Source organism: Mixophyes fleayi, chromosome 2 (assembly GCF_038048845.1).
Source record: "Mixophyes fleayi isolate aMixFle1 chromosome 2, aMixFle1.hap1, whole genome shotgun sequence".
Classification (NCBI taxonomy): Eukaryota; Metazoa; Chordata; class Amphibia; order Anura; family Limnodynastidae; genus Mixophyes; species Mixophyes fleayi.
In genome coordinates, this window is record NC_134403.1 from 52,943,011 (window position 1) to 52,958,968 (window position 15,958).

A 15,958-nucleotide genomic window follows, 5' to 3' on the forward strand; every position below is an offset into this window, starting at 1 on the left:
TATAATCAAAGAAAGAGACACCTACCTGTGACAACATATCAGAAGGCATTTTAAACGTGTTACAAGCTATAATAAACAAACCTGACAATAAAGCAAGTAGGAGCTGGGGGCCGGCAGGTGCGGGCTCCGGGGGGTCCGCCTGTTGCCCATCATGGTTCTTTTTCCAGTAATGTTGCACCAGAACATTCCACTTGAATGTGGCTTTACTGTGTATCTGGTCCTACATACAGAACAAGGAAAGCAGGTGTAAATTGAACCACCACTAGTGAAATGTAAATATGGTTTGGATAACAAAAGTCTATCGTGAGAATAAACTATTCAACATGGGCAGAATAAATAGGCCATTTCTCATTATTTGCCAGTTACCCTCTTTCTGTTTTGTGAATCAAGCGGTTTGTTTGTGAAGTTATTCTTGTGTACGTTCTCCTAGTGACGTGTGAAGCAGCATCTTTCTCATGTTTAATTGTTGCTGTGTTTCTCATGTAGTACGGGGACGAGGTGCCCGGCCAGGAGGTGGAGAATGCTTGGAATGCTTTGGCCAATAATGAGAAGTGGAGCAACAACCTTCGCATAACATTGCAGTTTCTAATTAGTCTGTGTGGGGTCAGCAGTGATACCACTCTACTGCCTTATGTAAGATTTCAAACTTTCCTTCTGTTTGTTTGTTTTATTCATTTGTATAATTTCATGTTGAATTTGTCATGGAAATATCACACAGGAGGAAATTCTGGTGTGAGTTAATGAGAAGTTGAATGTGAGCGCCTGCTGTCATATAGCAGACCTCAATGTCAGTAGAGGACTTTCTTTCCTAACCTTTTCTATACAGAATCAGTCTTTTATAAATCAGTGTGTAAGTTACACATATGGCAGTACACAGCGGCTGAAGTGGGCTGGTATATGGTGGTATGCCAAAGCGCCACTTCTCTTACTGCTTTCATTGTAAAACTATCACATTCCATTCTCTTATTTAAACCCCTCAAAGGAGGAAATCCTATTACAACTTACATTTTCCAATTCGACCACTGGTAATACACCTATATAAGGAAAATCGCAGGATAATAATTTTGATAGGATATGAAACCAGCAATGAAGTTTTTTCTAAAATATCTTATAAAAGTAAAATTACCCATTGACTGTTGGTCATATGCATACTTGCCAACTCTCCCGGAATGTCCGGGAGACTCCCGCATTTTGCGAGAGTCTCCCGGACGAGTGTGGCAATCTCCCTGATAGGAAGTGGGAAAAATTCAGTTTAAACGCCGCGATTCACCCGGAATCGCGGCGTTTAGCCCCGCCCCCGCTGTAAAATGAAGCGATTTGCGTCATTCCGTCACGGGGGCGGGGCCAAAATGACGCAATTTCGCCGCCCCGCCCCCTGCACGCCCACGTCCCAGCCGGCATCTCCCAGGAAAAAGAAAAAGAAATGTTGGCAAGTATGGTCATATGCCTATTAGTGTGTGTTAGCTCCATATATCGATCCACTTTGTATTCTGTTAGTTAAGCTAAAGCATTGAACCACAGGCTTTATATTAATGAATTCTAGAAGGGTAGATTTCAGGGGGGTCTGAAATCTCTGGTTAGAATCTGTATACATGCTAGTGACCTAAAACCTGCTGACATTTGATATATAACAAAGTGGTGAAGGCTGGACATGTGGAGGATTGCATACGCTCAGATCCCTAAACAGCAGAGTGTTCAATCAAAGGTACCTGTTGGATACACTGCATGTGTAGTGTATCTGACAAAAGATAGGGGGTATGGTAGGCATTATATATTCAAAATAGACCCCTGAGTTGTGGTATGTACATCGTGGCAGAATAAAGGTTCACTAAGGTTGACTTATGTACATTGTAAATTATGAAATTAACCCTTGAAAGGAAAATATGCAATGGATCAATGCCCTCAAATTCACATTAAAAATGGTTAAATGCTTGGTTACCTTTTGAGACCAAAACAACTTCAGCAAAATATCTATCAGACATGTGACCACCATTGTGTTATTCAGTTATAAGAGTTGTACAGAATAATGTTTAGTATTAACATTAGCACAAACTTACTTTGGTTAATCTGGCAAACTTTCAGGCTGAATACGTCACTTCTATACATTTTTATTTCTTTTGCTGCAGATCAAAAAAGTGTCAATCTACTTGTGCAGAAATAATACTATCCAGACGATGGAAGAGCTTCTCTTTGAGCTGCAGCAGACTGAGCCTGTGAATCCCATAGTTCAACATTGTGATAACCCTCCCTTCTACCGCTTCACTGCTAGCAGCAAGGCTTCGGCTGCTCCCTCCGGTAAAGAGTGAATACGTTTTGATCTGATTCTGAAGTCCTGTAGCATTTTTATCTGTTCCTTCATGTGCTTTTAGCTTTCAACTATAAAGTGTGTTGTAGCAAAGGGAATGATCTAAGGGAAAAAAAAAAAAGATTTCTGCCCACAAGGATTTAGACTTGTTAAGATATGGTTATTGGTATTTGCTCAGCTTTGTTCCTGCGCATACGAACAATTTTATTGAAGTCCTACAAGGAAGATTAGCAGTCAGACATTATTTTTGTTGGAATTTAGCTGTGTAAACCACATTCTTCCTTGAAGATCAGTCTCGGATAAGAGGTTAGACATATAGAAAGAAATCTATAACATTGCTTGTTGTAGAGATTAAAGACGATTACGTTACAGTGAATCACCCCGTCGGAATCACGCCATGATTTCTGTGTCGGAGCCACAGAAATAAGGAATATCGCTGCTAGGCGGACAGGGAACAATAGGTTTGTATGTACACATACAGACCCTTGTAGCCAGAGAAGGCGGACAATGTCTGCAGGATGTAAGCCAAAGGGAATGCTTTGTAATGAATCCCTGCCACACCTCCCAACGTTTTGGATGGCCAAAGAGGGGACACATAAAGACGCGCTCGCCGGATACAATTGATCTAATGGATTTTTGGAGAAATGCATTTATATAGACATGTATAGAAAGACAGGGCCTAATACAAAGAGCAGTTTAACAGCCAATATAAAGCACCACCTTTGATCTCGTGGTCTTCAGAAATAAATGAATAAATAATACCCTTTCCTCTGGTGTGCTAAAACATTCCTACCCCTTCCCTTCCATACTGCAGATATGATTATTTTACATTTGCAGACATGTTCTGAGAGGAACAGAGTATTAGGAGGGAGAGGAGAGCGGCAGAGGCCGCAGAGGACCACTTATGGCTGAATGCTGAGTGTAAACGAACTCACCGCAGAAATGTCTATCTCGGAATAGAACATAATAACTGTGTTTTCAGTTCTTTGTTGTGCACAGCACAAAATAGAGTGAAAAAAATATGTTTTTGTTAAAGCCTACATTTATTAAACTAGGCTCTAACAATACCATTGTGTGGCAGCATGTCTTTACTACGAAAAATAGAGAGAACAATTTTTAAGTTAGTGGGATTTTTGGTTAAAAACCCAGGGACATACAAAGACCTTGTGTTAAGACGCACCCACATAAACAGACCATCCAATGGTCTGTTTATGTGAATAAACTATTTTCGTAGAATAGCTGCTTACATAAAGCTGATATTTTTGGAAACAATTGGGGAGTTTCTCCATATACTGAATACATCAGATGCACAAGGAGGAAGCTGGACATTGGGTATTTGATATGAATACTCTGGATTTTCTTGTGAGCTGGGTCTTTGTGTACACACTATACGCACTGAGAAAACGTACACTGGGTAACTGTGTAGGAGAAGTTGTGTTGCTCACAGCAATCAAACCGATATCTGCTTCTATTTTCTAAACCGTATTAGAAAAATAGCACAATCTGGTTTGGGCCAACACCTCATTTTCTGAAGTTACTTGTGGGAGAGTTGTCATAAAGGTTCAGCTCTGTATTGTTTCCTTCTCTCACTCTGTGGGCCATAGAAACATACAATGCTGATGGCAGATAAAGGCAAGATGCCCTATTTAGTCTGGCAATGTATCTTACTGATTGACTAGGATGGATATCTGTGTCTTTCCCCAAGCAGCTTTAATCTCTTTCTGGGATATCTCTTGTTCCCCACCACACCTAAAACATAACTTGTTATGAGCAGGATATAATTACTCTCTCTCTTATTGATTGAGTGCCAACATATTCCATAGCGCTGTACAATTTGGGATCATGATTTAAATAGGTTACATACAATGACATGAAGCAGAAGGTAAAAATGGCCCTGCCCGAATGAGCTTACACTCATGTGAGGAACACTTGATACATAAGGTGGCCAAATAAAAGCTATACTGGTAGTGGGAACACTGTGCATGTTCAGTGTAGAACATTCTGTTCATGTGATATTCCCCCGTTCTCCTTCATCCTACACTGGAGACATTGGGGAGTGAGGACTCTGGCACTTTAAATAATGTTTCATTTAGACAAGCTCCTCCCCCTCTGTAACTCTACTGACCAACAGTAACCCCAGTTTAGATCAAGTGCCGGCAGAAGCTACTACATATTTCTGGTGCTGCTCACAGCCCCCACTCTTTATTTATTTTCCTTTGTACAGGATGACATTATTCACTGTTGCTTTATAAACTATTGATGATAATCATGCGTAATCAATACTGAATACATATTAGACCTCGATCTTCTCAAACACACTACTGCTGTCTAAAGAATCTATAATCTAAAAATGCTGAGGCAGCAGTTCTTTTCTCAGGCTATATTTTAATGACATTTTTGGGGTACAGTGGTGAAATACTACATTGCCACATATGGAAATTCTCCTCTGCTCTTCTAACGATACACAAAGTCTTCATGATACTCAGGCAGGGGTGGATCTAGAAAAATGCTGTACCCGGGGCGATTTAGGGGGGGGGGGGGGGGGGGGCGATTTAGGCCCCACCCCTTTCTAGCATCTTAGGCTGCCGACGGCTGCACACTATGTGCAGGTCTGTCCAGCCGTGACAGGCAGGGACAGTGTGCTGCCCGGCTGCTCTGATTGTGTTTTAAACACAGTCAGAGCAGCCGGGCAGCACACTGTCCCTGCCTGTCACGGCTGGACGGACCTGCACATACTGTGCAGCCGTCGGCAGCAAGTGTCTGCTAGGGCCCCCCCCCCTGGATCCGCCACTGTACTCAGGTCCAGGAGTTTAAGGACGCTCGGGTGATATGTCTTCTGGAGTGATCTATTTTACCAAAATTTAGGTGTATTATGGATTTGAGACAAAATATTTAATTCCATGCAATGAAACTCTTTAGGGTTGTTTAAACTGATTTTGTCTATCTAAAGTCTGAACTGTAGTAAATCAAGTATCCTTTGCTTTTGTCACCTCTTCAATCCCTGATAAGAAAGCGTGCGATACATAATATAAATATACTGAAATTCATGGAGCATTATATGTAAAGCACTTCAGCAGAGGTTGGGTTTTTAAGCTCTAATTCTGGCATCTAAAAGGTGTAAATAATAATAATAAAAAAAATAACCTGGAGATTGTTTCTGCTATTTTACAGGGACCACATCCAGCAGCAATACTGTTGTCGCTGGCCAGGATGGCTTCCCTGATTTGGAAGATAGCCGATTGGCTAAAGACACCGATGACAGGTGGGTAACAGGTGATGTTTAGCACGCTTGCTAGAAACTTTTTACAGACAGAAATCATTCTCTGTTATCTTGGCTAACATTGTAGATCAATGTGATTATTTTCTCATGTCTGCACTTGTTTGACATTCACACCAACATCATTTTTTCTTCTTTTTTTTTTTTTTTAAGCCAAGGTTCATTTGTGTTCATCTGTCTGTCTCTCATGTCGTAATTCTGGAAATATTTTATAAATCGTGATCTCTATCCATGTTATTTTACAGCAAATGCTGGTGATGAAGGGGTCTGGAATACATTACTCAGTACAGCTGAGAAATATTTCAGTGTAAATAAATATTATAACCTCTTATCAGATAGGACTTGCAGAACAACTAACTGTTCATATGCACAACTTGCAGGTTATGGAATATTAAATGCTATAATTACACATGAGGTCTGATATTGTGCAGAATGAAAGGTTCTAACTTGTGTGTTTTATATAGTTGTTTTTTTTAATTAAATTTATGCATTTGTTTTTAAGGTTTGGGAATGTGATCAGAGCTCACACAAGACTGGAATCTAGATACAGTAACAGCTCGGGAGGATCCTATGATGATGATAAAAGTTAGTTCGTTTTTATTATTATCTTTGACAGTTGTCATTTTTTTCAATATTTGTAATTGCCGTCATAGTTGAAACTTCCTTTCTACCTGACATACACCCTCCACTTGTCAATTGTTTCATGATTCTGACTCCCTGTATCCCTCAGTTGAAGGGTCAGTATACTCAAAATACGTTCTCCACAGTAATTTTCTCAATAATTTGGCCTTCAGGGGGGCTACTTGTTCCACTAGAGCAGTGATAGGCTGCCTGATCCATTTCAGGGGCCACATGGGAGGTCCTATAACCTTCAAAATTAATCTCGGTAATATGTTTTAAAAAAATAAAAAAACTAAAGAAAGACAGCTATCTGTGATAATCTATCAGCAGGTGTTTTAAACAAGTGTTAAAAGTGCTAAACAAATCTGAGTATAAAGCAGGAGCTGGGGACAGCAGATGAAGGTTGGAAAGGCCGCATGTATCTCTAGGGCTACCTGTTGCCCATCACTGCAAGAGTCTGCAGATACTTGTTTTCTTTCTCTGTGGCATAGTAAACAGGCTGGCAGATCTTGCTCATTAATATAGATGCTCACACTAGCCGCGTGTAGTTTCTCACACTGGTTTGACGAATCGGTACAAAAATTCCCCAAAAAAATTGTGCTAAAATAAGGAAGTCTGGTTGGTTTGACCAAGTTTACAAATGTGTGAGCTGACTTGAAATGTATTTAAGCTTAAATGGAAATATTAAATGGTTTGTAATGGTGAAACGGGAATGGTGAACTTTAAAACTCAGTTGTGTTCACAGTTCAAATGAAAAAAAAAAATATTTTTTATTTACAAATCTTTTTTTTTTTTTTTCCTAAAAAAAATAACCTCCAATGCGAATGGTGAACTCGAGGCGCACATTTTAAACCATGAATTCAGATCAAGTTTAATTGGCGATTGTACGACCAACATGTTCTTGGCCATCGAACTGGTGAAATTGGTTCAAAATTTGAACCAGTTCATAATATTCAAACATCTTTACTCTTATTAAAAATAAATGTTCAGAAAAAATAAGGCAATTCATGCAAAATATTCTGTTACTGAATGAATATAAGATATAAAGTGGAACTTGACTATTGTACATATCTATATATACATGGTGCAAATGTTTTGTTACATTAGCAAACCTATAAATATTTTTTTCATCTTTATAAATTATAAATATTGCTTTCTTCTATTGTAGATGACCCGGTATCTCCTTATATCAGCTGGATGTTAAATATAGTGGAGAGCAATCAGCCGCAGCCCCTGCCAATGCCCTGCAATGGGGGATGCTGGGCACCACTTGTGGACTATCTCCCCGAGACCATTACCCCACGTGGACCCCTTCATAGGTGAGGAGGAGATTGGTTATTGTTACCTGTCATACAGGCTACTGCTAAAATTATCTAGCACCTTTCTTTGTGATACATCTACTAGCCTGAGCGCTGTGCGCTCTATTTTGTGGATAAATACTTTGAACTTCTGGTTTTGTTAAGTAAAATGTTTTATATATTGACACGCTCATGTCTGAACACATGCAAAGCACTACACTCACTACAATATCTTGTAGTGAGTGTTACAGAAATAAAGTGTTGGAATGTATGTGTAGGTCCACTTTGTCTCTACAAGAGCCCTGTATATCAGCCAGGTCTCGCCTATCATCATCATTTATTTATATAGCGCCATCATATTCTGTAGCACTTTACAATTGGGGACAAACATAGTAAACTAATAAACAAACTGGGTAAAACAGACAGAGCTGAAAAGGCCCTGCTCGCAAGCTTACAACCTATGGGATCTATCGGTATTTCTTGCTCTATTCTTTCAATGGGCCAATGTATTACACAGCCTTCCCTTGTATTTATGCACCTTTTAATGCATGACAATACTTTTTTGGCCCTTACAGCAGCTGCTTGACATTGGGCACTATTGCTAAGTCTACTATCTACGAGCACTCTTAAATCCTTTTCTATTATAGATTCCCCTAAATTTATCCCGTTTAATTTATTTATTGCATGCTTGTTTTTGATCCCTAAATGCATAACCTTATATTTAAACTTCATCTTACATTTAGCCTCCTAATCCTCCAGTTTATTCAAGTCCCTCTGCAGGATAACTACGTCCTGCTCTGATTTTTATTATCTTGCAAAGTTTGGTGTAATCTGCAAAATGGAAACTTTGCTCTCTAAACCATCATTAAGGTCAATTAATAGATGTATATTAAAAAGGAGTCGCCCCAGCACGGAACCTTGTGGTACACCACTTAAATCTTTTGACCAATTAGAAAATGTTTCATTTATCGCAAATCTCTGGTCAAAAACTGGCTGGAGAATATGGAACAAAGTTCAAATGTTGTTTCCTAGACCCAGTTCCCTTATTTTGTAAACCAACCTCTTGTGTGGCACTGTATCAAAGGCCTTTGCAAAATCTAAGTAGACCACATCTACTGTATGTACGTACTACCATGTTCTAAATTTCCACTAACTTCCTTGCAGAAACTAATTAATTCGTTTGACATGACCTATCCCTCACAAATCCATGTTGATTACTGTTAATAATCTTATTACGCGCCAAGTAATCTGGAATACTTTACCTTAATATACCTTCCAGTAGTTTCCCCACTATTGATGTCAGGTTTACTAGTCTATAATTCCTTGATTGTGATCTCATTCCCTCTTTAAACAACGGCACCACATCTGCTATTCTCCAATCTCCTTGATACTGAGCCAGATGAAATTGAATCTATGGAAATTAAGAATAGCTGTCTAGTTATTTCTGAGTTTAGCTCCATAATAACCCTTGGGTGTATGCCATCTGTACATGGAGCTTTGAGTTGCTGGATCCTCGATTCAATTTTATTTTGTTCAGTGCGGTGCGTGCAGACTGTCCATGTGAGCACGCTCATTCCACACTTTTATCAGTCCTGACATTTTTTGCATTACTTTCATTGATAGTGTTGAAAAGACACACACAGAGAAACAGAAAGCAGACCTGTACCTTCAGTTCTGCAGGGATTGCGTGTCTGGAACTTAGGTGGTTTGATCTTTAGATGTTTATTATATTCCCCGGCAGTGTCTGGTGCAGAGAGTCATCAGGATATCACTGTTTGATGATTCTCTGTATATAGCTGGTGTTACCAGTCATTTGTTAGCCTGGGTATCTCTCAGCAGTTTACACACTAGTTGGCATAGCTGCCTTATAGGGGCATCTTATAGAGATTTTATGTTTGCTCCATGGTTTGTGGGTTTCCTCCGGGTGTTCCATTTGTCTTTCACATTCCAAAGCTATACATTAAGGTAAAAGAACCACCAAACTGAAGATACAAGATCCAATAATAACATTCACAAATATTATTTGAATATATATATATAATAATCAATCTTGTCTGACTGTACTTGATATCTCACATTGTATTTACATTTGCTGAGCAGATGAGTACAAACATTATTGTATTATTAGTATTCTCTCATCAGCAATTTTCTGCAACGCTGGCTAAAATACAGTGGCTGCATCATCATTCAGTGTTGTTAAGGACAGCCAGTCAGCTATGTATAGGAACATATTTACCCCACAATCATAACTTTATTTCAAATATGTTAATTTCTAATAAGTTCCTGAAATTTGTATATAGTTACTAAGGTTGAAAAAAAGGCATAAGCCCATTCTGTCATACATTCAGGGTGCGTGATCGAGGGGAAAGCCAAACATAGCCCCCAGAAGCAGAGACAGATCATCCATTAGACAATGTAGGTTGTTGCCTATGTCTCAGTGGGCACTGACTGGCCTGGGTTACTCTAACCCATTTCTATGTTTGTGTTGGTTTTTTAGGGGATCCAAATAGTATGTTGCCTAGGGCCCTTGAGATTTTAATGCCAAGAAGCATGTGCAGTTTAACCTCAGTGATAACTGGATCAATCTCCCCAACTGCTTATTTTGTTTATTATTATTAATGATACCGTTCCTTGTAAGAAAATCATCCAATTTATTTTTAAAATTATTATTATCATCATTTATTTGTTAGGCGCCACAAGATTTCCGCAGCGCCGTACACAAAGCAAACAGTAGACTATACAGGGTGAGACAGTACAGAACAATAAACAAAAATACCAATGCTATTATTATTATTATTATTATTATTATTATTATTATTATTATTATCTTTTATCTATAAGGCGTCACAAAAGATCTGCAGCACTGTATATGACACATTCAGGAAGCAGTGATCCATAACACGTTACATGACACATGAACAAAATATAAAGACCAGGCATTATGAATAAACAAAGATACAGATAAGAAGTTAATGCAACTCAAATTATTAACAGGGCAGTGAGTGAGAGTGATGGTACTGAGCAGCGGGAAGTAGGCCTGAGCTTAAGAAAACAGGGCTAGGTACGCAGGCCGAGATGTACAGAGGGTGATGGAATATTAGAAGGACAACACAAGGAAGGCTCTACTCATGAGTGCTTACATTCTAAAGGAAAGGGGGAGACACAAATAGCGAGGTATCGACTGGGGAGTTGGGGAGAAATCTGGTACAAGGGAGTTAGGAGAAAGGCTGATAGGCTTCAATAAAGAAATTAGTCTTAAGGGCACGCTTGAGGCCTTTGATAGTAGAGGCTAACCTCATAGGGCGTCGGAGATCGTTTCTTAGCCGGGGAGGTGGCAAGGAGTGAAGATGAGATGAGGTCGGAGATGTGGGGGGTGTACAGAGGGATAGCAGAAATAGAGAAGTGGGAGAGGAAAAATAAGACGGGCAGTAGTTTTGAGGATGGACATAAGAGGGGCGAGGTGAGGGTCAGGCCAGGGAGAGGGAGCTTACAGTAATCAAGGCGAGAGATTATAAGAGAGTGAATAAGAGTTTTGGTGGCTTCTGTGGTGAGAGAAGGGTGTATCTTGGATATATTCTGGAGGTGGAAGTAGCAGGATTTTGAGAGGGACAGAATCTGAGGTTTGAAGGAAAGGGAGGAGTTGAGGATGACCCCAAGGTTTTAGATTATTCATTATCATCTATTATTCTCTCCCCGGACCGTGAATTTCACAGTCCAAAAATGTTCACATGGCAGAATGCCTGTCTGTGGTGTTAGTGTAACGTCCTTAGTCACTGCAGTCACATTTGTCAGACACATCTTTTATTTTACTTTGAATATATAGGAATACATTAATTATGTCCATTTTAAGGTGTTTTTTTTTTAATTCCAAACAACCCCAATTTGTCAAGTCTTCCATTACACTTTAACACATCCGTTTCATGACGGTGGAACTAAAAAGCCCAAAAGGGGCTGCACTGTGCAACTCTCAATGGTCAGACATGTAGAGCAGGGGACACGGGATTCAATGGACACATACGACCATGTTCCATAGCAGTCACATGGGCTGCCACCGCTGTAGCTAAGCTCCTGGTCCCAGGATCTTATTGGTTCTTTTAACAGATGCATGACCTTCTGTAAGACAAATGGTAAAAATAATAAAAAATAACCTGTACTGATCCCTGAGCCTCTCTGTTGTACATGGAAATGTAGCAAATGCTTTCCCAAAAATCCAAATAAATTGCGTCCGTTGCATTGACAAGATTTTCCTCATAAAAATGGATTCATTGATCTGTCATGACTGATCCCTTAAAAATGTGTCGAGACTCTATTAGTTTATTTTCAGTAATATATTATTTGACGTCATATTATGTAACACCCCCCCCCCCCCCCAGGTGTCAGGCTCACTGGTCTGTAATTTCATGGGGACCACATCTGCCCTCCACCAGCCTAGTATTACTGATCCTATCATGTAGGGGCCAATAAAGAGGAGAAATAATGGTTTATCTCTAAGCAAATGTAATTTTGTTATAATAATTTTCATATATGTGCTTCCTATCTTGGTTTGTATTCTGTGTATGGAGTATTGCTGCACAACCAAGTCTACTTTCTGTCTCATCTATTCAATGTCTCTAGTTCATATACTAGTGGCCCATTATGATCAGGTTTTAATATTTTGCTATGTATATATTTGTAAATCTTTATGGGATCAGACTTTATTTGTTTAGCAACTTTTTCTGCTAACCTGAATCCTTTATCCTTTGTGTCATATATAACAAACTTCAAGTCAGTTCTCTATTCATCATCTTCCTCAGCAATATCTTCCTATCAATATAGACAAACCTCATCCTTCTGTCCTGTCCTCTCTGTTCATGCAGCAGCCGTTCATATTCTCTGCTCAGTGAGTCTCATTCGACCGTATTTCAGTTATACCCAGAATATCATGATCTTTATTCCGCATTAATAGTTCTAGTTCCCCTGTGTTGTTTAGAGGACAGCCAGCAGTTCTTACCATACATTTAAAGCTATTTTGAGCATCCCCATTTCTCCTCACTAACCCTGTTCTCTGCTACACTGTGTTGTCCTTTATTTAATCGTCTTCATCCTACTGACTACCTTTATTCCAGCACATCTTCACTCCCATTGGGTGCAGCTAGTCTGTACTATAGAGCCTGAAGCGATAGAGAAAGCGTCCCAGTTATCCGTGAACCCAAAACCCTCCTTCCTTCACATTAACTTCTCAGCCATTTATCCATCTGCCTAATCTGCCGCTGTCTTTATGTTTGTAGCACATGACACAGGGAGTAGGTCAGAAAATATTACCTTGGAGGTCCTTGTCTTAAGCTTACAGCCTAATTCCCTGAAATCTTTTTTGAGGACCCTCCATCTCCCCCTCGCTTTATTATTGGTACTAGTGTGGACTAAGATCTCTGGGGTCCTGCCCAGACCCATCCAACACACTATCTGTGATCCGAACCTGAGCACTAAGTAGACCGTAATCTATTCAGATGTCACAGTCCTTATGATTGAGTCCTCTATTACCAGGTTTTTACTGCACTACTATTCCCTTCCTCCTTGGAGCAGTCATTCCCCTGGCTGCTAGAGGGAGTATTTGGCTTCAATATTGATACCCCTAAACTGAGCTCCCCAATATCAGCCAATCGGCTTATAGTCAGTAATGTGCTTTGTGAAGACTTTCATACAACCCAGCACGCCAATTAACTAAATTGTTCCTGATATGTATGTTTGTCTGCTCTGCTAGAGAATTACATTGTAAACTCCTCTACGTAGGGATTGATATTCCTGGATTAAATTTACTCTACAGCACTGTGGTATATGCTGGCAATGTTTAAGAAAAGAATTTGAATAAGAATATGGGATTGAACATAAATATGAGTGGTTGAACGCCAGCGAGTACAACAGGTAGTGTCCAGAGACTGCTACCCTCCAAGGCCGTCCTTGACTGCAGGCTGAAGTGGTCGTGTGTATGTGGTCATTGGAACCAATATGTTCCATCCACATACCCATTTACATGCTTTTATTAGCATTAAAAATGTTATGATCAGGATTTTAAACACCCAATTCTAATAGGAGTCTTGTTCATAAATGTTGTTGTGCTCCAACTTTCTGTTTTGCAAAGTGACCAAGTGAAAATGCGGAGTATTTGCAGACTGGAAGAACATTATTAACAATGATGGTGTTGCTGAACTATTTGTGGTATCTGTTTTCCGCAGGTGTAACATTGCTGTCATCTTCATGACTGAGATGGTGGTGGATCATAGTGTGAGAGAAGACTGGGCCATGCACCTGCCTCTACTGCTGCATGCTCTCTTCTTAGGCAAGTAACGGCTCCTGATAGATTTCTCACTTCAGCACTGCATGCACTTTACAAGCATATGTTCTGGCAGACATCTAATCTAGTGCAAGTTGTGATAAGAGTCTAAGGTGTCACCTTTACATGGTAGATCAACATTCATGAGGATGCAGTCTATACTGGTTCATAGGAACCAGTACCTCATAAGGTCTGGCTTATGAATATTAGGCAGTGTTAAAGTGATTTTGCTGGTTCTAAGCAAATTCATCCACCACCCACTGGGTGCTGCCTACAACACAGATGCCTCTATTGTGTGTAGGTTACAGGTACTGGAATACTGACAGATACAAGGTACTGGCTTACAAACTCACTGCACTTTCCATGACAGCCCAATGTTTGGTGTATAGACCTCTCACAGCATATACAGAATGCCCCTTAAATGTTAGTGTTGTCTTTAAGTATATTTATTCTCTAATGATTTATTGTATTTGCCAAATATGACTTTGTAATTTGTGATCATCAGGAGAACATGGTTCTGGTATAATGACAATGTATGCACACTGTAAGGATATGCAATTGAAATTAAATGTGATCCTGAACTACAAGTCCCAGAATGCATCTCTCTGGCTGGGGGTTTGTGGGAGACCTAGTTCAGCTGGATTGCTAAGGGTTGCTTATTTCAAAGTTTTTTTTTTTAAGAGATATCCAGAAGTGTGAGATCAGTGTTAAAGTTCTTCATTGTCACATCAATGTTTGCTTCATAATCATAGCAGTGGTTATTTGTCATGTCAACTTTATCAATTTTACTTTTTCCAAAATGTCTGATTTGACATGATTTTAACTAATCACTTTTTTTTTTTTTAAACTGTTGCCTTCCTTTATGATTATAAAGTAATATTATTTGGGAGACTGTTTTAGCTCTCTTTGAAAGAGCCCAGGTTCCACTGATTGACTATTTAACAATCTGATCGATCTTAGTATTTACAGCTCATGTTTCCACATGTGTCTTATAGTTTAATGTTCTAAAATAAGTGAAGTCTGAAACATCCAAAGTGCTCCAAATAAGCACACTGAAACCTGAGAAGTAATCGGTTCTCACACAGATTTTTTTTTTTTTCTATGCAGAACTATTAGATGGTCTTCAAAAGTGTCTACAGACTTAAATAACAAGAGAGAACCCTACAGGGTGTGAGATTGTACTGTGAGAGCTTAAAGTTCAGCTTGGTGAAATTTGCTGGCGAGTTTAACTCTTGCTCTGATAGATAATAGTCTTAAACCAGGATGACTATGAATAGGTATGCAGAATAGATGGATAACACATGGTTGTTCACTTTTGGCAAAAAAACAATTGATTTCTATAATTTAAATCCAGTTGGGAGCAATTGGATTTTGATCAGGTTAACTGAAAAGTGTGGACTTGTGACAAGTAAAGGTGTATGTTGGCAGTAATCAGCCTTGCACAGTTTATGACCTCTCAGGATTTGATCTTAAGCTTGATAACCAAGCATCTGGCCGTGTGTGTGGCAACAATGGCCACAGATCTGGTTGTTCAGTGATTGGACTGATCAGATTGTGTGAGCAGCCGCCTTCGTTTTCTAGTATTTCTTCTTAACACTCCTTCATCAAGAACAACAGATACTATATGACGATATGCTGCTCAAATATTCTGAATGAGATAATAAGTATCTACTTTTTGAGAACCCCCTTTATCTGTATCCAGGAGCTTTATTGTGGTCATAGAATGGGATGACTGAATCTGTCTGCTAAGGTGTCCGTTCCGTGTAAATAACATGCTAGTTATTTTTTTCATAAGAACATTGGCACCAGGAATGAACTAGTTTCTTAATCCCCCACTCCTATAACTCAGTGCTTACCTTTTAACAAGCCACCAGGTGCCATTTAGATTATCTCTGCTTCTTACTAAAGGAAGTAGCACCAGATCTAAATACAACTGGGAATTAAATCTTACACTATGCTTTACAGCAGACAGTAAATTGTGGTTCACCACTGATAAGGTTTTATTTTAAGAGATTGTTTTGACTACAGCTATATTGTTAAAGGAAAAGGCATCAGCCTCCATTAGTCATTACAGACAGATCAGTAGTTGTATAGCGATCTTTATCAACCTTGTCATGGAGAGAATTATTTTTACAACTAGTGCTTCA

At 39.4% G+C, this 15,958-nt stretch overlaps 1 protein-coding gene across 10 annotated transcripts in view; it reads left to right on the forward strand.

The window, feature by feature from the left end:
- Window positions 1-15,958, forward strand: part of FRY (FRY microtubule binding protein) — a 310,594-nt gene that overhangs the window by 242,330 nt on the left and 52,306 nt on the right. For all 10 annotated transcript variants that reach the window (XM_075198969.1, XM_075198964.1, XM_075198963.1 and 7 more), the window contains 6 exons: window positions 487-633; window positions 2,127-2,295; window positions 5,477-5,567; window positions 6,085-6,167; window positions 7,372-7,522; window positions 13,714-13,817. In XM_075198969.1, the coding sequence (XP_075055070.1) occupies window positions 487-633; window positions 2,127-2,295; window positions 5,477-5,567; window positions 6,085-6,167; window positions 7,372-7,522; window positions 13,714-13,817 (745 nt within the window). The remainder of the gene's footprint in view (window positions 1-486; window positions 634-2,126; window positions 2,296-5,476; window positions 5,568-6,084; window positions 6,168-7,371; window positions 7,523-13,713; window positions 13,818-15,958) is intronic.